General features: G+C 45.7%; 2 protein-coding genes across 2 annotated transcripts in view; both read right to left on the bottom strand.

The window, feature by feature from the left end:
* The window catches only part of LOC139023114 (partitioning defective 3 homolog B-like), a 28,948-nt gene that overhangs the window by 6,851 nt on the left and 183 nt on the right, over window positions 1-21,914 (bottom strand). Inside the window, exon 2 of the mRNA XM_070435472.1 lies at window positions 2,164-2,240. Coding sequence (XP_070291573.1) covers window positions 2,164-2,200 — 37 coding nt within the window. The 5' untranslated portion in view covers window positions 2,201-2,240. The remainder of the gene's footprint in view (window positions 1-2,163; window positions 2,241-21,914) is intronic.
* The window catches only part of LOC111953924 (partitioning defective 3 homolog B-like), a 45,124-nt gene continuing 41,347 nt past the window's right edge, over window positions 18,138-21,914 (bottom strand). The window contains exon 8 of the mRNA XM_070435527.1: window positions 18,138-18,184. Within this exon, the coding sequence (XP_070291628.1) occupies window positions 18,138-18,184 (47 nt within the window). The remainder of the gene's footprint in view (window positions 18,185-21,914) is intronic.

The raw sequence follows: 21,914 nt of genomic DNA, 5'->3' as shown, positions 1-21,914 counted from the left end.
ATGAGGGTAATATCAGTCCTCCATCTGAAGCACTGGCCACCGGCTACACATTAAATCACACAATTATTAGCCCAGCGACCACCGTTCATGCACACAAGCCCGGATCAGCAGTCTAATCCAATCACCTACGGGTCATGGGCCGTTCTGATTGGCTAACCTGGGGCTGAGCCGTGGAGCCCATGACCCAGTGCTTCAGAACAGTAATGACCTTAATGTGCTCCATATGGGATAGAGTGTGTGTGTGTTTTACCCCTCCCTCTCTCTCCCTCCCCTCTTCCTCCCTGTCCCCCCATCACCAAAACCCCAGTCTAGGGAAAAGCTGATCCCCACTACAGGAGCCGGGGTTGAGATGGGGAGAATAGAGGGGTACCACCATTCCCCCCTAAGGCATTGGACTTTCCAGACGTGCAGCCCCAGCCGCATCCCCAGCAAGTGCCGGCTCCTTCCTCACAAAAGACAGGCCAAATGTATGCTAATGGAACACAGCCGCACAGCAGAGACACACTCATTTGAGAGGAAATGACTCTCAATGAGCTGGGCCCGGGGGGGGGATCTCGCGCAAAGTTCAGCTTGGTTTGAAAAACACATTTCACTTCCCTCTCTATTTCTTTCTGTATTATTTCCCCTCCAAAACTCAGAAATAAAGCCCCATCCCTCCCTCCCTCCCTCCCAATCTCTCGCTCTTTGTTTTGTCAAATTCCTAGAATAAATTTAGGTCCCCCGTCTTGGTATTGACGCTTCGGGGAGATGTCGTGTTTCTGGGGTACAGGGCTTGTTTCATCCTCGAGTGAACATCTAAAACAAGAGAGCAAACATATAAGATTTGGAATGAATCATTCGGAGGCAGTGCGTTCGGCACTTTCTTCTCTCTTTGTTCTGGTGCTGAAGACCTGCTGCTCCCCACCAGCGGTTGAATGCTCCGTCACTCTGTGTACTGTAGTCTCACACAGAGACTTGAACAAAGGCTTGTGGGGTTGACACCTCTAACTAAAATCAGAAGGAGAGGGCTAAGCGACAGCTCGGACATTCCTCTCGACAGTTCATTTAACCGCCTGCGATTCGACGCCGGTCGAGTGTGAGTAACCATGAGTTACGTAGTCTGAGACATGTGTTAGCATAAGCTTAGCATTAGCTCGGGAAGGGCCTACATGCAGAAAGCCTTAGGCTTTAGCATCACAGGCCAGACTTAGTCAGTCACACTGCTCCTCTCAGTGGATGCTCTGTTCAGTTTTAGTGCATCTCAGTCAGCGTGGCTCCACTCCCTTCTCCCCGGTGCCCCTCATATCAGCCCGAGCAATAACCCGTGAAATGACTGCTTTCTCTGCACCACTCCACTGTGTGCTCTGGTTGTCTCCCAGGCCCACCACACTGCACCTATCGATGGGGTGTGTTCTCCTGGTTAGCGCTGGGGGACTTTAACACAGCAGAGTGTGTGTGTGTGTGGGGGGGGGGGGAGGATGAGGATGTTGAGTCAGACGGATAGAGAAACGTGGTAAGTATTATATAATCTAATGTATGTCATTTAGCAGACCCTTGATTCAAAGCGATTTACAGTAGAGCATGCATACATTTCCGTATGGGTGGTCCCAGCCGGAATCGAACCGGCGACTTTGGCATTGGGCCGTGCTCCGCTAACTGAGCTGCACAGAACCGCATCATGCTCATGCATAATCTAGGTGGACCTCTGTGGCGCAGAGAAAGGATCCATCCACCGTCTATTCTTCGTCTCCGAGGAGCTGATCAGGGCTACTCCCGGGATGAGGAGGCTTTCCCAAGGCAAACACTCCAGATTTAATTGTAAGCTCTAAAGAGGATTATTCTCTCTGATGCCGTGTGTGTGTGTGTGTGTGTGGGTGTGTGTGTGTGTGTATTGTATTGATGGTGGCCTAAAACAGATAAGAAGACAGACAGACACACATGCATGTACACACACGCCAAGGTTGGGCTCCATTCAAATTGAAGGCAGTCAATTCAGGAAGTGATTTGAAATAAAAATTCAGAAATGTAAAACACTTTTCAAATAAATAGCAATTTATTGAGAAGTCACTGAAAATAATAAATGCCTTCTTTTCGATTATTGAATTGTAATTAAAATGCACTTCCTGAATTGAATCTACAAACAATTCGAATTGAGCCCAAACCTAACGCGCACACACAGCCTACCTGGAGTGTGCTGCGTACTGTCACTCCCCGTCCTCATAGCAGGGTCCCGGGCGGGTATCAGGTCCTCTCACGGCCATCTGTGGAGGAGAGGGGCACATAATGGTTAATATTATTATTGCCTGCCTGCCTGCCTGCCTGCCTGCCTGCCTGCCTGCCTGCCTGCCTGCCTGCCTGCCTGCCTGCCTGCCTGCCTGTCTCTACCCCCCACCATCACTAGCTAAGCCGGCTTAGTGTTAAGGTTCATATTAGGGTTAGCGTTAGCTATATGGGTAAGGGTTAATATTGGTTAGACGTAGCTGTAGCCTACAGTCAAGTGAGAGAGGACAAATAATAAATATTTTGCTGTGCGACCAGGAATTTTTTGTTCGAAAATGTAAGGAGTCTAGCTTTACTACCTCAAATATTTTCCATTGTGCTCCTAGTTTTGTTTGTGTGCGACTACACTTTTCAACTTAGGTGCACACATGCTCCTTGTAAAAAAAGGTCAGCGTAGGGTTTGTAGTAATGGTTAGAGGAGGGCGGGGACAACGACAAACACAGGCAATCCCCTGAAAAGAGCTTTTTACTGCCACATCCCACAACACATTCACTGTGTATTTATTCCCGTGTCACTATAATTATTCATATATATATACATACATAAAAAATTATCTTTAACTCTGCATTGTTGAAAAAGAACCCGTAAGTAAGCATTTCACTGTTAGTTCACACCTGTTCTTTACGAAGCGTATGAGAAATACAATTTGATTTGATATACAGTACCAGTCAAAAGTTTGCACACACCTACTCAAGAGTGTGCAAAGCTGTCATCAAGGCAACGGGTGGCTACTTTGAAGAATCTCAAATATAAAATATACTTTGATTTGTTGAACACTTTTGGTTATTTCATCGTTTCGATGTCTTCACTATTATTCTGCAATGTAGAAAATAGTAAAAAATAAAGAAAAACCCTGGAATGAGTAGGTGTATCCAATCTTTTGACTGGTACTGTATATTTACAATGTCTCCACAGGGCTGTCCGCGCACACAGTTTTTGGACAATGGGTTGAACATTGCACTCCAAAACGCCTTGATAACTGGCTGATTTACTGATGTCTTGCACACGTTTAAGGCTTCCAGAACCAGAGACAACATTATTGAACCTCTGTTTGATTGTCGGGAGAGTGTTCTTTTCTTTGAATGCTTTTCTGGTTGTTGCTCTGGGGTGCCAATAATTGTTATTCTAATCGTAAACTAAAATGTAATTGGTTCTGCAATGTTGAAAATCCAATAAGGTGTGGAGACCAAACCTTTTTTCAACTTATTTTAGAAGAAATGGGGAATTACTTAACAAAAGTGCAAGGGTGCCAATATACTGTATTTGGCTGTATTTAGCTTGTTGTAACGAGGCTTTCCTAACCATACCAACTCTCCTCTGAAAAGTAGTGTAGAAAGGGAAAGGGGAATACCTAGTCAGTTGTACAACTGAATGCATTCAACTGAAATGTGCCTTCCACATTTAACCCAACCCCTCTGAATCAGAGAGGTGGCGGGAACAGAGGGTTAACGGCCTTGCTCAGGGGCAAAATGACAGATTTTTACCTTGTCAGCTCGGGGATTCGATCCAGCAACCTTCCGKTTACTGGCCCGACGCTCTAACCACTAGGCTACCTGTCGCCAACCCTCCATGTCTCGAGCTAGACATAAACCATGAGCATAAACCACATTATGCCGAGGGGTAGGCCATTTGGGTATTGAGTATTGAGCTGCTCAATCTTTGTGTGAAGGTTAAAGGCATTATGCAAAGAGGTGCGGGGTAATGGCTGTAGTCGCTGTGTGCCATTTGTCTCATGTTCCAAATGGCACCCTATTCCTTACATCGTGCACTACTTTTGAACAGTGCCCTATGAGCTGGTCCTATGGGCCCAGGTCAAAAGTAATGCACTATAGGGAATAAGGTGCTATTTGGGACGAAGACAGGGAGAGCGGGAAGCCGGGGGCCAGGGTTCAGGTTAGAGCCGCTCGGTTGCATGTTAAGTTTGGTCATATGTGTCTCTGGGGAAGAGGGAGAGATGGAAGAGAGAGGGAGAGAAATGATAAGAGGAAGAGAGAGAGGGGGGGGGGTAAGAGGTGAGAGAGAAGCAAAGAAAGAGATAAGAAGAGCAAAAGAGCAGGAGAGAAAGTGGGGGAGAGAAAGGGGAGGGAGAGGAAAGGGAGAGACAGGGAGACAAAGAGAGCGACAGACCGAGAGAAGGAAAGAGGGAGAGAAAGAAAGACAACGAGAGAAGACAGAGAGAATGTCAGCAAAGAGTGACGAATTTCACTCCGAACATTTTAGTAACATAGTTGGATGGGTGAATTTGATCATTGGCCAGTGGACTACTAGTGGACTATCAAACAAGAATATAAAATGATGTACTTTATCATTTTGCTCATGTTGTAGCTATCGAGCGGGTTACTGTCAGTCTCCATGAATAGTGAGCAGAAAAGTGTGTGTGCCGAAAGGCCTCGACTCCTCTAGGGTGGTGGTGGTTAACACTTCCTGGAGTCTGACCCCTCAACCTCCATCCCACCCATACACCCCAGGGAATAACTGCTCACCATGGCAACGGGGTAGAGTATAAATCTTTCGGACACAAAACAGAGAAGATCATATTAAATTCTGTTTCCTATTAAACTCACACACATTTTGGTTATGAGCCTGATGATGCCGTGTAAATGTGTGTGTGTGTGTGTTGCTGTGGATCGCAGAGGCAGTGTTAATGTGTTCTACAGGCAGGGTAGCTTACAGAGGACCAGACTTTCTCTGGACACACTAAGCAGCTGAGGCCAGGCCACATGCAGCCCATGGGGCATTGTGAGAGGCTGGGGTTTCCCTCCTGCACTGAGAAAGTTAAGAGTGCCATGTGGCATCCCACTCTTCCCACCATGGACGACCCTTTTGTCGTATGAAATTAGAACGTTTCGAATTTGACCGGACTACAGACTGCCGGACTACTTTCCCTCACAGTAAAAGACAAACGTCATAGCCAACGGAGAACCACACAGTAAGAACACGGGCTTTTGAGTAAAGGACGAGTTGATTTTCAAGCTCGAAAATCATCCTTTCTCGCTCGTTTCCCCCAGAAAACTAAGCGTCTGGAGTGCCACTAAGTGTGCCGCAAAAACACACCAATCAAGTAGTTAAAGCCAGCTGTCGCATTCATCAAAAATACTGTGCATATACAGGAAATGAATTTCCTGGAGCACTTCACTCCCCTCGCAATTTATAGTCACGTGCGTACAATAAGCCTCAAACGAGGGCCTGAATGTCTTGACATAAAATACGAGGAACGCTTTCATGGTAAAACGGAGGTACGAGAGGAAAAAAATTATATTCTGAGCCCCTCTCTTTTTGAACAGAGTAATTGCTTGTGTTCTCTCTGCCATCCATCCATCTCTGATGCTAATTAGCCGCATCTCTCAGTGAGGAATCGCAGCCTGGCACTCCCCGCCGCCAAACACCCCTCCCCCCCTGCTGGCAGCGGACGTGTCCGCCTGCAGTCGGCTGGCATGAAGCAGCGGCGGGCGAGATCCATCCAATATCTGCAATTCCTCATAATTTTCCGTAATGAGATTCCATTGATTTCCGCTCGGGAAACAAACTGGCACTGAGGGAACAGTTTTAGCCGTGGCAGGAGGGTGGGGGCTTTCAGGGGGACTGAAGTCTCAAACTGTGTTACTTTGTTCAAACTGTGTCTCACAAAACTCAAACTGTGTCTCGCTACTAAATCAAACTGTGCTCATGGTTCTCTTGGTGTTTCGTAAAACAAACAAACACTACTCAGTCAGTCTCTAAATCTCAAATCTCACTCTGCGTATCTCTCCCCTATGTCTGGCCATACATTACGGGTGGTATTGGTCTGTTTGACGCTTCACTGCTACAGTCATGCAGCCCTGTGCCCCCCAATGTCCCCTAAACACTCCCAGAGCTCGTTAGCAGCAGATGGTAAGACTGGCTCATTTGGGGCCTAGTCATGCCTCCCCTTACAGCCATGTAAGGTTACTTCCAAACAGAGTGGAATGGAGAGGTAGCTTGATCAGTGCAAGTACATGGTACAATCTGCCTGTAATTGTATTTTGGGGGAAATTGGGGTGGGATGGTGGGTAAAGGGGTAGGGTGAGGTTCAGTCATTTACATATAAACTTATTTGTAGCCCTTGGGGGGTGCGCTGTCCAATTGGCCTCTGATTGACTTGTAACTTTTCAATGACAGGGTTGGCCAAAGAAGCCCTCCCCCTGGAGAGCTATGTAGGTGCATTATTTTAGTTAAATCCTGTTGTAACACACTGGTTTGGATACCGGTCATCAAGGTCCCGGTGAGCAACTGATTAGTAGAATCAGGTGTGCTAGATTAGGGTTGGAGCAAAAGCCTGCAGGAGGTAGATCTCCAGGAGGAAGTATTGGCACAACTGTGGGTTTGAGTGGTGTTCTCCACATGTTCAGGGTTACAACTTTGAGTTGGTAGGGGTGTGAGAAAAATCCACAAAGGGTCTGACCAATGATTTTGGTGGAGGTGGTGAGGAATGGTGTATTTCCGCTTGCCTGGCTCCCGGTGAGCTGCAGTATCGGATCTCCTGTCTATTTACGGTGCGTTTGCTCACAGCGCGTGTGTTTGTGAAAGGAAAATGTCCCCCATAGTCTAGACACACAGAGTGCTTCCAGTACTATGAGCATTACAGTATTCTGTCAAGTCATGGCAGCATGCACACCCAGGGAGCCTGCCAACATCAAAGATGGGAAATTATTACCTCAACACACACACACACAAAAACTGAGGGAAAGGTGATGAGATGATGTGTCCCAACCCAAGGGAAGGCGAGAGTGCAGGGAATCGGGATTGTGTTCGATTGCAGTTTAAACTGCAAACAGATCACACACACTCCTGTTGGTCAAAGACAAGCTTTCGAGCCTCGGGGATAAAGAGGCCCATATCAGTCCCGGTAGCCTTCGTCGGAGAGATAACCTAGTCGGGACTGTGCTCACGGAATTCAGAATGAACCGACATAAAACAAAGAGAAGAAGTGAAGCGCTTTGTGTCTGGGGATGAGGAGGCTGCACGGGGGAATGAGGACGGAGAGGAGAGGGGGGTTCCGTGTTCGGAATGACTCATCGTGACTTTGAAAAGCGTGGAGGAAAACTCTGGAGAGAACTGATGCGACACATAAAAAATGTGTGTGCGTATTGCACAATACATGTAGGGTGTTTGCAAACACATTCATCAAAGAAACATCAGAGCGGACAGGAGAAAAAAGGCAATATCAAAAGCCATTCCAAAGACAACGGGAGGTAAGCTAGCTAAGCCACCAACGAAACTTAGAAACAAAACAGAATAAAGAAGCCACTGATGACAGATTGCGGGTTGAAGATGACATTGTCTCTAGACACTGATCTAAGGTCAATTTGTCATTATACCCTCTTACGGTTATTTTTATTTCACCTTTATTTAACCAGGTAGGCCAGTTGAGAACAAGTTCTCATTTGCAACTGCGACCTGGCCAAGATAATGCAAAACAGTGCGACAAAAACAACAGAGTTACACAAACAAACGTACAGTCAATAACACAATAGAAAAATCAATGTACAGTGTGTGCAAATGTAGAAGAGTAAGGAGGTAAGGCAATAAATAGGCCATAGAGGCAAAATAATTACAATTTATCATTAACACTGGAGTGATAGATGTGCAGATGACGATGTGCAAGCAGAGACACTGGGGTGCAAAAGAGCAAGAAGATAAATAACAATATGGGGATGAGGTAGTTGGGTGTGCTATTTACAGATTGGCTGTGTACAGGTACAGTGATCAGTAAGCTGCCCTGACAGCTGATGCTTAAAGTTAGAGAGGAAGACATAAGTCTACAGCTTCAGTGATTGGGTGTGGTGGGTAGTATATGGGGCTTTGGTGACAAAACGGATGGCACTGTGATAGACTAAATCCAGTTTGCTGAGTAGAGAGTTGGAGGCTATTTTGTAAATGACATCGCCGAAGTCAGTTCTACGAGGGTATGTTTGGCAGCATGAGTGGAGGAGGCTTTGTTGCAATATAAGAAGTTGATTCTAGATTTCATTTTGGATTGGAGATGATTAATGTAGTCTGGAAGGAGAGTTTACAGTCTAACCAGACACCTAGGTATTTGTAGTTGTCCACATATTCTAAGTCAGAACCTTCTAGAGTAGTGATGCTAGTCGGGCGGGCGGGTGCGGGCAGCAATCAGTTTAAGAGCATGCATTTAGTTTTACTAGCATTTAAAAGCAGTTGGAGGCCACGGAAGGAGTGTTGTATGGCATTGAAGCTTGTTTGGAGGTTTGTTAACACAGTGTCCAAAGAAGGGTCAGATGCATACAGAATGGTGTCGTCTGTGTAGAGGTGGATCAGAGAATCACCAGCAGCAAGAGCGACATCATTGATATATACAGAGAAAAGAGTCGTCCCGAGAATTGAACCCTGTGGCACCCCCATAGAGACTGCCAGAGGTCCGGACAAGAGGCCCTCCGTTTTGACACACTGAACTATCTGAGAAGTAGTTGGTGAACCAGGCAAGGCAGTCATTTGAGAAACCAAGGCTATTGAGTCTGCCGATAAGAAAGTGGTGATTGACAGAGTCGAAAGCCTTGGCAAGTGTTACGCACGCCTCTAAGAAGAGGGAACGCAACACCCTGCTACAACTAAACTCCCCGTGAAGTGAAAGAGGTATGGACTGTAAGTGTGAGAAAGGATGACAAAAAGGCAGAATTTACCGTTTACTAGGATTTTATTCCTTACACGGTAATATGGGGAAAAGGGGCTGGACGGAACCAAAGCAAAGAAAGTAAATGTCAAAGCTCCCCCTCTCCTATCTAACCTGCCTACCCACTACTTACCTAACTTAGCACCGCCTGGTGCGCTAACCAAAATACAGGGGGTGGTCCGCCCAGGTCTTACCTAGTGTGCCTAGACAGTGAATATACTATGGGTATATGTATGCCCGCGGGCCTCTTGCCTAAGCACTCCCTAGGTGCCTTCCCCTCCCGCCTGGGAACAAATGAAACCGAATATTAAACAATCCACTTCACAAAAAACTGAGAAAAAACTCAGACCATTTAAAGAAGCTCTGACAAAGCAACAAACACAGAACATACCAAAGCTGCTACCAACAACAACTAATATAGTACTATTTACAATCAACATGCTAATACCCTCAGCCATCAACCTCCTCTCTCAGCAATGATCTATATAACATTCAATCTCTCTGCTTCCTTCTCCCCTATGATCCTCTCTCTTCTCCTCTCTCTCTCTTCTCTCTCTCTCTCTCTTCTCTCTCTCTCTCTCTCTCTCTCTTCTCCTCTTCTCTCTCTCTCCTCTCTCTCTCTCTCTCTTCTCTCTCTCTCTCTCTCTCTCTCTCTCTCTCTCTCTCTCTCTCTCTCTCTCTCTCTCTCTCTCTCTCTCTCTCTCTCTCTCTCTCTTCTCTCTCCTCTCTCTCTCTCTCTCTCTCTCTCTCTCTCTCTCTCTCTCTCTCTCTCTCTCTCTCTCTCTCTCTCTCTCTCTCTCTCTCTCTCCCTCTCTCTCTCTCTCTCTCTCTCTCTCTGACAGAACACTGGCTTTTTATAGCTTCAGGTGGCAATGGTAATTAGAGACAGCTGTATCTTGATGAGGGGCGGGGTCAGCTCTCCGATCATCAATTGGCCGACCAATCAGCTGCTTGGGGAGAAATTACAGGAAGCCATCTCCTGAAACACACACACTCAATACAAACTACAACATAGAAACGTGGGGAACGTAACAGCAAGGTCGATGAAGACGCTGCACAGTACCGTCTTTTATGATGGCAGTTATATTGTTTATGACCTTGAGCGTGTCTGATGTGCACCATGACCAGCTCGGGAACCAGATTGCATAGCGGAGAAGGTACGGTGGGATTCAAAATGGTCGTGATCTGTTTGTTAACTTGGCTATAGGTCTATAACAGTTGGGTCGGAGAGTGTCTCCCCCTTTGAAGAGGGGGATGACCGCAGCAGCTTTCCAATCTTTGGGGATCTCAGACGATACGAAAGAGAGGTTGAACAGGCTAGTAATAGAGGTTGCAACAATTTCGGCAGATCCTTTTAGAAAGAGAGGGTCCAGATTGTCTAGCCCCGCTGATTTGTAGGGATCCAGATTTTGCAGCTCTTTCAGAACATCAGCTGTCTGGATTTGAGAAGTGTGGGGGCTTGGGCAAGTTGCTGCAGGGGGTACAAAGCTGTTGGCAGGGGTAGGGGTATCCAGGTGGAAAGCATAGCCAGCTGTAGAAAAATGCTTATTGAAATGATCGATTATCGTAGATTTACCGGTGGTGATAGTGTTTCCTAGCCTCAATGCAGTGGGCAGCTGGGAGGAGGTGCTCTTAATCTCCATGGACTTTACAGTATCCCAAAACTTCTTGGAATTAGTGCTACAGGATGCACATTTCTGTTTGAAAAAGCTAGCCTTAGCTTTCCTAACTGACTGTGTATATTGGTTCCTGACTTCCCATAAAGGTTGCATATCACTGGGGCTATTCAATGCTAATGCAGAACACCACAGGATGTTTTTGTGCTGGTCAAGGACAGTCAAGTCTGGGGTGAACCAAGGGCTATATCTGTTCTTAGTTTTTTTTATTCAATGGGGCATGCTTATTTATGATGGTGAGGAAAGCACTTCTAAAGAGCAACCAGGCAACCTCTACTGATGAGATGAGGTCAATACCCTTCCAGGATACACGGGCCAGGTCGATTAGAAAGGCCTGCTCGCTGAAGTGTTTTTGGGAGCGTTTGACAGTGATGAGGGGTGGTCATTTGACCGCTGACTCATTACGGACGCAGGCAATGAGGCAGTGATCGCTGAGATCCTGGTTGGAGACAACAGAGGTGTATTTAGAGGGCAAGTTGGTCAGGATGATATCTAAGAGGGTGCCCATGTTAACGGATTTAGGGTTGTACCTGGTAGGTTCCTTGATAATTTGTGTGAGATTGAGGGCCTCTAGCTTAGATTGTAGGATGGCCGGAGTGTTAAGCATATCCCAGTTTCGGTCACATAACAGTACGAACTCTGAAGATAGATGGGGGGCAATCAATTCACATATGGTGTCCAGGGCACAGCTAGGGGCTGAGGGGGGTCTATAACAAGAGACAACAGTGAGAGACTTGCTTCTGGAAAGGTGTTTTTTTTTTTAAAGTAGAAACTCAAATTGTTTGGGCACAGACCTGGATAGTATGACAGAATGCCAGCTATCTCTGCAGTAGATTGCAACTCCACCCCCTATGGCAGTTCTATTTTGTTCGGAAAATGTTGTAGTTGGGGATGGAAATTTCAAGATTTTTGGCCTTCCTAATTTCAAGATTTGTGGCCTTCCTAAGCCAGGATTCAGACATGGCTAGGACATCAGGGTTGGCGGAGTGTGCTAAAGCAGTGAATAAAACCAACTTAGGGAGGCGGCTTCTGATGTTAACATGCATGAAACCAAGGCTTTTACGGTTACAGAAGTCAACAAATGAGAGCGCCTGGGGAATGGGAGTAGTGCTGGGGGCTGCAGGGCCTGCGTAAACCTCTACATCACCAGAGGAGGAGTAGGATAAGGGTATGGCTAAAGGCTATAAGAATTGGTTGTCTAGTGCGTTTGGAACAGAGAGTAAAAGGAGCAGATTTCTGGGCTTGGCAGAATACATTCAAGGCAAAATGTACAAACAAGGGTATGCTAGGATGTGAGTACAGTGGAGGTAAACCTAGGCATTGAGTGACGATGAGAGAGGTTTTGACTTTAGAGGCACCAGTTAAGCCAGATGAGGTCACTGCATGTGTGGGGGGTGTGACAAAAGGGCTATCTAAGGCATATCTAAGGCACAAAAGGGCTATCTAAGGCATATCTAAGGCTATCTACCTAAGGCAGGGCTGGGGGCTGTGAAATAAGTGAAATAAGACAATAATCACTAACCAAAACATCAATAGACATGTGTATCCGAGTGATCATAGGGTCAAATGAGCAGAAATAGGTGAGTCAGGAAGCCGATTCAGGAGTCACTACTACGCTAGGCGAGCTGGAGACACGGCGATTCAGACAGCTAGCGGGCCGGGGCAAGCAGAAAGGCCTTCGGCGATGTCGCAATGGAAGAGCCTGTTGAAACCCCTTGGACGATTACGTCGGCAGACCAGTCGTGATGGATCGGCGGGGCTCCGTGTCGGCAGTAAAAGGTCCAGGCCAATTGGCAGAAGAGGTATTGTAGCCCAAGAATTAGCTGGTGGACCTCTTCGGCTGGCCGGGAAATGGGCCTAGCTCGAGGCTAGCTCAAGACTAACTGGTGCTTGCTTCGGGACAGAGACGTTAGCCAGGAGTAGCCACTCGGATTGCAGCTAGCTAGCTGCGATGATCCGGTGTAAAGGTTCAGAGCTTGCGGTAGGGATCCGGAGATGTGGTAGAGAAAAAGCAGTCCGATATGCTCTGGGTTGATATCGCGCTGTGTAGACTGGCAGGTATTGACCGAGCTGAGGCTGGCTGGTGTCCGAGTTAATGGTGAAGACCGTTAGCAGTGGCTAACTGACTACTAGCTTGTTAGCTGGCTAGCTTCTGATGGGGTGCCGGTTCTAAAGTATAAAAATAGCAGATGCGTACCGCATTGGGTGAGGCGAGTTGAAGGAGAGTATATTCAGTCTGTAGATGGAAAGTGAAATAAAAATATATACGAAATATATCCGGGAAAAAATGAGGAACACGATATTTACACGGGAAAGGACGGGACAAGACAAAACACATGTTCGACTGCTATGCCATCTTGGAAACAACTGGTTAGGGATGTGAGGGAAGAACGCTGTGCATAGGTCTAACTTCAATCTCTAATGCTGCTCATCCGGGGTGCAGGGTCCCAGTCTCTCTTTGGCCAAACCCATCGGTCTCCAGTTCAATTAACATACACTACATGACCAAAGTATGTGGACACCTGCTCGTCGAACATCTCATTCTAAAATCATGGGCATTAATATGGAGTTGGTCTCCTCTTTGCTGCTAAAACAACCTCTTCTGGGAAGGCTTTCCACTAGATGTTGAAACATTGCTGTGGGGACTTGCTTCCATTCAGTCACAAGAGCATTAGTGAGGTCGGACACTGATGTCCGGTGTTCCTATTCATCCCAAAAGTGTTTGATGGGGTTGCGGTCAGGGCTCTGCGCAGGCCAGCCAAGTTCTTCCACACCGATCTCGACAAACCATTTCTGGATGGACCTTGCTTTGTGCACGGGGCTAATGTCACGCTGAAACAGGAAAAGGCCTCCCCCAAACTATTGCCACAAAGTTGGAAACACAGAATCATCTAGAATGTCATGCTATGCTGTAGTGTTAAGATTTCCCTTCACTTGAACTAAGGGGCCTAGCCCGAACCATGAAAAATAACCCCGACCATTATTTCGCCTTCACTAAACTTCACAGTTGGCACTATGCCTTGGAGCAGGTAGTGTAATCCTGGCATCGGCCAAACCAAGATTAGTTCTTCGGACTGCCAGAAGGTGAAGCGTGATTCATCACGCCAGAGAACACGCTCCACTGCTCCAGAGTCCAATGGCAGCGAGCTTAACACTACTCCAGCCGACGCTTGGCATTGCGCATGGTGATCTTAGGCTTGTATGCGGCTGCTCGGCCATGGAAACCCATTTCATGAAGCTCCCGACAAACAGTTCTTGTGCCAGAGGCAGTTTGGATGGGCACTCGGTAGTGAGTGTTGCAACCGAGGACAGACGATTTTTACGTGCAAAGCACTTCAGCACTCTGTGGTTCTGTGAGCCTACCACTTTGCGGCTGAGCCGTTGTTGCTCCTAGCCATTTCACTTTACAATAACAGCACTTACATTTGACCGTGGCAGCTCTAGTAGCAGGGCAGAAATGTGACAAACTGACTTATTTGAAAGGTGGCATCTGATGACAGTGCCACATTGAAAGACAATGAGCTTTCAGTAAGGCCATTCTACTGCCAATGTTTGTCTATGCAGATTGCATGGCTGTGTGCTTAATGTTATACAGCTGTCACCAACGGGTGTGGCTGAAATAGCCGAATCCACTAATTTGAAGGGATGTCCACATTTTTTATATACAGTATATATAGTTTACCTCTGTCATTACGGAAAGCAAGCATCTCTTTCTCTCCTTCTCTCTCTCACCTCTCTAGCTCTCAGTCTCCTTCCTTTGTGTCGTTCTCATCCAGTCCAATCTCAGCTAAGCCTTAGATAAACACACGTGCACACACACACATGCATACGTACACACACAAACACTCACAAACACGCACTAGGATGACCTAGGTGTGTGTGTGGTGATACGTTTTTTTCTTTTTAGAACCCAACCAGATACAAATTCACACACAGGCACACATCATCCAAGGGCACCAAACCTCAAATATGTGCAGACCAAAGGCAGTTACGAGTTCAGTGCTCTTCAGGGGGCCAAGCCAAAGCCTCTCGACCCACCCTGCCCCATAACAACTTACCCACAGTCCACGCACACACACCTTACAGGGCTGGAGCGAGGGCCACTGCCACGGCCGGCTGCACTTACAGCCTATAGCTACTGTGATTAAAGGCTAGTGTTAGTCCCCACTTTTGATTTGGGCTGGGCTGAATTTCTCAATTATACTGCAGCTTATGTAATTATATGGGTCTGTTAGAAGTTAGTCTTTGTTTCATACTCCAGGAATAACTGAGCGACTGGCATAGTTAGGAAAGGGAGGGAGACTATGATCAGTGAAACCTGAAAGGGGGTTACAATTGGGCAGCCAGTTATCCAAAGTGTCCAATAGACACGCTGACATGAGAAGAGCTTAGAAGGGAGAGAACGAGAGAAGGGAGAAAACGAGAGAAAGGAGAGAGCAGACCTGGGTTGAAATAATTGTAGCATTTGCCTTAGACTGCCTAGAGAGCCAGATGGGAAGAGTTTGCAGTTTTGCAACTAGGACGCCCACCAGCCTCAAAAGACTTGTATAAAAAGCCCGGTACCAGTTTTAAAAAAATGAATGGAAGTATTCACAGAGTTGACAAAACATTAAGACCATCTGCTCTTTCCATGACAGACTGACTAGGTGAATCCAGGTGAAAGCTATGATCCCTTATTGAGATCACTTGTTAAATCCACTTAAAATCAGTGTAGATGAAGGGGAGGAGACTGGTTAAAGAAGGATTTTTATGCCTCGAGACAGCTGAGACAAAAGATTGAAGTGCCTTTGAATGCGGCATGGTAGTAGGTGCCAGGCGCACCGGTTTGTGTGAAGAACTGCAACGCTGCTGGTTTTGTCACGCTCAACAGTTTCCCATGTGTATCAAGCTGTCCACCACCCAAAGGACATCCAGCCAACTTGACACAACTATGGGAAGCATTGGAGTCAACATGGGCCAGCATCCGTGTGGAACGGTTGACACCTCGTGGAGTCCATGCCCCCACGAATTTAGGCTGTTCTGACAGCTTCCTGATCTTCTTATATATCTCTCAGACATAGGACAGACACTTCAAAACAAACGTTCTTTAGATTTTCTTTTGACTATGTTTATCCATGTATGAATCTGTTATTCAATGCATTTCTATGGGCTAACAGCAGTAAGGCCAAAGGGGTGCTAAAATTCAAATATCAAAATGATCCTTGGTATGACCATCTTAAAACAATTCCATATGTTACCCCCACTATTTATTGTTTCTGCAGTGAGGATTAACCCTCTTTAGATAATTATCTTGTACATTATCTGCAGAAAAACATTGTTTTGCGCTCAAAAAGCAGTAGTAACAGTATGCAAATCAGGGAGCCAAATTAACGGCTCTTTCACCGATGCGATTCGGTTCATGAACGACCCATCACAAAGAACTAGGCTGTCGAAGTATGGTATTGTCCAAAAAAGTGTGTATATTGTCATAAATAATCACATTTTTATTATAAAATAATCACTTAGCCACTCAATCAATGTGATTTTGTTAGCTGAGTCGGTCTGTATATTTGGTTAATTGATCCATTGCCGCACAAGTGGAGGTGGTAGCTAATTTATTCGTTTGCTCATCTATCACTGATCAGAAACATTTAGCATGTAGCCTAAATCAAGTGTACTATTTTGCTTTTGACTCATGTTAGCCAAGGGTCTATATAAGCCTACTATTTTCCTATCCAGTCCCAATCCCGCTGAAACCCAAAATCCTTACTCGTGTCTCGCACGAAAAATTCCTATGCATGTCAAAATACCGCTATAACATTTCCCCCAGCTTCTCTGCGCTATCTCGTACTTGCTGCCCATATGAGAGCATCGGTAGAGAATGTGTGATCAACGGTAGGAGAGTAGATATGGATATTTTCTTAAACAGAGTTGGTCTCCGTTAATAGATCTTGATATTTAAAATATTTCCACTCTTCAACTCCCCATTATTCACGAGCTGATCTGCGATCTGTATAATCATCAACAAAATGTTGCCAAATATCTGAGATATTCTGCCATTCGTTGAATGAGTTTATCTAGCAATTTTAGCAACTATGGTCATTTGACTTTTGTTTGACTGCCGTTTGTATGATTCGACAATTTGTGCGATTCGACAATGCTATAACCTACTCGGGGTGCGTCCTGTGCGTCATTCTTTTTTATGGGAGATCCCTTGCATAGTAGCCATATCTTGATTTTAAACACTTTATATCTGCACTTCCGAGTTTTGCAGTTTTCCAAGGAATCTCAAGATAAATATGAATTATTTCCGGTATTGAAATTTAGGATTCATATTTTCCAGAAAATCTACTAACTTCTACATTCTCCCTCTCTTGATAAACCTCCCTTTTCTCACTTCTGGGTCAATCAACCTGAAAAAGCAAAAGAGGATTTCGAAACCCATCATTTCAGATTGATCTGAAATTGTTTCTGTATTTAGTAACAGACACGATTAACATTCCTGAATGTTTGGTCCAAATCAGATGTTGGGTTTATTTATTGCATATTATCTGAATCCTATAATGGCCAATTTTAGTGCAATCAATAAGGTTAATTTCTCTGAGATCAAAAAAAATTGGTTTCAGGAATGCTAATTTCACCTGTGTCTAACTACAGAAATTATTATTTCATAACAATCTGAGATGGTGGGTGTCATGGCTTGCTGAAATGACATGGAATGACTCTTCTACCCTTTCTCTCACTGTTAATAAACCTCAATTTTCTCACCTCACTCTCTCTCTCTCTCTTAATGAACCTCCCCTCTCACGTCTACTCTCGGTTGATGAATCTCCCTTTTCTCACTTCTATTCTCTGGTGATAAACCTCCCTTTTCTCCCTCTCGCTACACCTTCCTGTTCTTTACCAGTCTCTCCACAAATCATTCTACCCCCCCTTGCCCCTCCCTCCCACTCTCCTCCCCTCTCTCTCCTCCACAACATAATTCTGCGGTAGGCTACCCACTGTGCTACAGTATGTAAGCAACCCCCCGCAGTAAGCACACACACATCAGGAGAAGCACACCAGCTCATCCATTACCCATTTGTGTTGGTGCTGCTGGGCTGTCAGGCCCAAACAAGACTGATCTCTGGTCAGTGGTAGATCAGTCACTGATCTAAACACAACACAGGTCACCTCTCTGTAGTTCAGCATTAGCTCCCTCCTATGAGGCTTTGATATACTAGATTAAGGAGTAGATAATAAATAATGGTCCGACTATTGCTAGCAGGGATAATCTAGACTCCAGTAGGGGATGGGCGGGTATCTCCGGTCCTGGAGTGCCGTAGAGTCTGCTTTTGTTCCAGCTCAGCTCTAATAACATTTCTATTCAAACTTATTGGGGTCTAAATTGAATGGGCACATGATMGAGTCCTTGTTTGAGTTGTTAGTGCTAGGCCTGAACAAAAGCCTGCGGTTACCGTGGCCCTGAGTTGCCCCGCCCACCCCTCATCTAAAGGGAACATCATGCTCAAAAGACTAGGCTCTACACACCCACCACACACAATTATGGTTATGCCTGGGCATCTGCGCGGCACTAGGGGTTCTCTTGCCCCCTGGGCGTCCCACACTCCCACAGCGCTCCTGGGGGAGAGTAGACCATCACCATCAGACGAGAGGCACGCTAGCCATCCATCACTGTGACAGCGGTGGTTTTTGTTTACTTAATGATGTGGAGGGTGTTTATGAAGCGACGCCCGACCCGCCACAGCTCGCATCATCTGCCCCCAGGAGCTGACATTAAAACATCATCAACGTGATCGATGTCCACCCGACAACAGAGGGAGGGGGGGACTGCTCCGTAGGAAACGGTCCTATCTTTTGTGGAGTGTGTGGGAGGGTGGAGTGTGGGTAGTATGTGTATTTGTGTGATAGAGTAGGTGTGTGTTTGATAGAGTGTGTGCGCGTGTGCTTGTCTGTGACTTGTGTTCGTTAAATGTGCCACTCACACTGCCCCTGTGTGTGTGTGATTCCCAGGGTAATGCGTTGGAGATAAGGTGTTGATTATACTCCTCCTGCGCTATCAGCCCCGCCAGCGCCCTCCCTGATATCCAAGTTACCGTCTCTTGTAGCCAGTTCACTTCCTCAAGCCTTCATTTTTCCTCCCTTCATGACTTCAATTATGGTTGTATCCCAAATGGCACCTTATTCCCTAAATGGTGCTCTGCTTTTGATCAAAGCCAATGTGTCTTCTATTCATCTTCCATGGTCAAGACCATTTTCCACTGTAAATCGCAATCTTCGGTACATGGATGTTTCAGAAAAGGACTTGTAAAACACTTAATTTTATTTCATTTAGTTGGGTGTTTTTCAGTCGGTTAGACATTCACTGAATACCAAAGATGTCTGGATTTGACCAAGTATGGCTGCCTCTGACAAAGCACCCTATTCCCCAAATAGTGCACTCCTTTTAACCAGGGCTCATTTTGGACACACACTTTCCTTGCCTAGGCCACATGCTTGTGGTAGAGTGGAACACCAAAATGGCTGCCAGATGCATGTGGCTTACTGCGTAGGGGACATCACTGCCAGCTACTGTGGCAGGCGAATGGACAGCCACATCTAAAAATACCAGAAACTGGCCAGTCTGTACATGGAGGCCCAAGAGGCGAAATGACATCATATACACTATCATTATCATGCCTCGAAAGGATAAAAAGCTCTAGAGCGTTGTCCCAAATGGCACAGTATTCCCTATATAATGCACTACCCTTGAGCAAGGCAGTTAACCCCTAAAAACAAGTGCTCCCCAGGCACTGATGGTGTGAACTTCGATTAAGGCAGTCCCCCGCACCTCTCTGATTCAGAAGGGTTGGGTTAAATGCATTTAGTTTTACAACTGACTAGGTATCCTCTTTCCCCATAGGGGCATGGTCAAAAGTAGTGAGCTATTTTGAGAATAGGGTGTTATTTGGGACGTAGCCCCTGTACTTGGACAGATGGTACAGCTGAAGTCGGAAGTTTACATACATTTAAACTAAATTTTTCACAATTCCTGACATCTGTACTGAGTGTACTGAGACTGACTGGTCAAGATAAAGGTAGAGAGAAAGGGGAACATGGGATGAAAAGGAGAGGGAACACAAGAGAGAGTATACAGGAGTCACAGACAAGAAAAGACGAGAAAAGGATCACACACACACACACACACACACACACACACACACACACACACACACACACATTTATGTGAATACACTTTTCTCCTCAAAGAGCTGTGCAATAGTTTGGAGATATTGGTTTGGAGATAAGTTGGAGATATTTTAGCCAGGGATGGGGGGGTACAATATCTTGTTGGTTAAATTCCCTTATTGTATTTTATGCCTCAAATATGTTTTATTGAGGAGTAAACGAAGCAGGATTGTGTACTCCCTTTTTACCATTAAAAGACAACAGTGAAAAACAATTAAACAGAAAGGACACAGAAAAACCTACCCTTATTGTATTTTATGTTTGCTGTTATTGTCCGTTTGTGAAAATGTCTAAATATATACATATATTTTTAAAGATGGAGAAATGCTACACGCTCCTCTATATTCTTTTCAATGAAACATTTTCCCCAGCGCGGTACGAGGCACAACAGAAGAATGGGCCTTGTGTGACCTGGTATGAGCAGCGCAATACTCAAGTGTCATTAAATCTTAAAACATTCAAGGCTACCAAACTAGGCCGCTGAAAAGAGCAAAGACAAACAGCTGAAAGGAGGGCACAATATGGTCTACGCAGGGAGACACGGGCGCAACAATTGCCAGAGTGAATGAAACGTTGAAACATTTTGATTTACTCTCTCTCTCTGTATATATTGTAACTGTTGGTCTGCTTTCTCTTTCCATTTAACTTACAGTATTTACATTTTGTTCTCAAGGTTTACCTCATACATTCTACATAGGCTATACAGTAAATAGGTTTAACATGCTTCTATAAGGTCTCAATATGCTTTCTGTCTCTGCCTGGGATTTCATTGGAGTCCCTGTTTAAATGATAATGTTCCATAAGCAGCTGCCTCGGGGGAAGCACCTACAGCTGTGCTGTCGACGTGGTGTTTGTTTCCACAGCAACTAACAATGAGATGATGGCGAGTTGCCTCACACTCACTGTCTCCTAATTGCGTTTGAATAAGGGTATTCGAAAGGAACACACAACGAACGATTCCGAGAGGCATCGTTAGGCTGTTTCAGCGTGCGAATAATGTTCTTTGACGGATCAAACAGAACCGGGGATCATGAGGATGGTTTAATTGTCTCAGTGTTTGGATAACGTTATAAGACGGTTCCACACGCACAACCAGAAGTGAGGGAGAGAGGAAAGTGAAAGAGAGCATGTTTGTTAAGGCTGAGCAGTAGCGCTAAAAAGATCATATGAAAATGTCACCACCTTAATGGTTATTTGCTTAAAGAGAGAGAAATAGAGAGAGAGAGAGAGGGTGCTGCCACTGTAGAACACTTAATCCTAACAAGAGAGAGCTACAAATAAAACAGCCAGGCAGGCTCTAAGAAAAAAAATGGATCGATGCACCCCCTTTTGCCCTCAGAACAGTCTCAATTCTTCAGGGCTTGGACCATACAATGTGTTGAAATCGTTCCACAGGGATGCTGGTCCATGTTGACTCCAACACTTCCCACAGTTGTGTCAAGTTGGCTGGACGTCCCTAGGGTGGTGGACCATTTTTGATACACAGGAGAAACGGTTGAGCATGAAAAACCCAGCAGCATGGCAGTTCTTCACACCCTCAAACCGGTGCGCCTGGCACCTATTACCATACCCCGTTCAAAGGCACTTAAATATTTTGTCTTGCACATTCACCCTCTGAATGGCACACATACACAATCCATGTCTCAAGGCTTAAACCTGTCTTTAACACATACTAGCCACATCTACACTGATTGAAGTGGATTTAACAGTTGACATCAACAAGTGATCATAGCTTTCACCTGGATTCACCTGGTCAGTCTTTGTCATGGAAAGAGACATGTTTTGTACCCTCAGTATATAGCGTGCTTAGGATCTCCTTTCTCTCAGAGCCAGGGTGTGTTTGTCCCAAATGGCACCCTAGCTCGGGCTCTGGTCCAAAGAAGAGCACTTTCTAAGGAATAGAGTGCCATTTGGGTAGCGAGCAGATAAAGACACTTGATGTCTCTCGGCAGTGGGCAGGGACTCGAAGTATGGATTATCATGGAGTTAATCTCCATGTTCTGCTGAGATGATGCGTGTAAACCACTTGTGGTGGTTAATCTAGTCGCTGTGATCTGCGTAGGCACAGCAGGAGGCGAGCCAGAGGACTCCAAGTGAGGACACACACACACATTCATGTCCA

This window comes from Salvelinus sp. IW2-2015, linkage group LG27 (assembly GCF_002910315.2).
Source record: "Salvelinus sp. IW2-2015 linkage group LG27, ASM291031v2, whole genome shotgun sequence".
Lineage (NCBI taxonomy): Eukaryota > Metazoa > Chordata > Actinopteri > Salmoniformes > Salmonidae > Salvelinus > Salvelinus sp. IW2-2015.
Note: the sequence above shows the minus strand (reverse complement) of the source record. Positions and strands in the feature narration are given on the sequence as shown.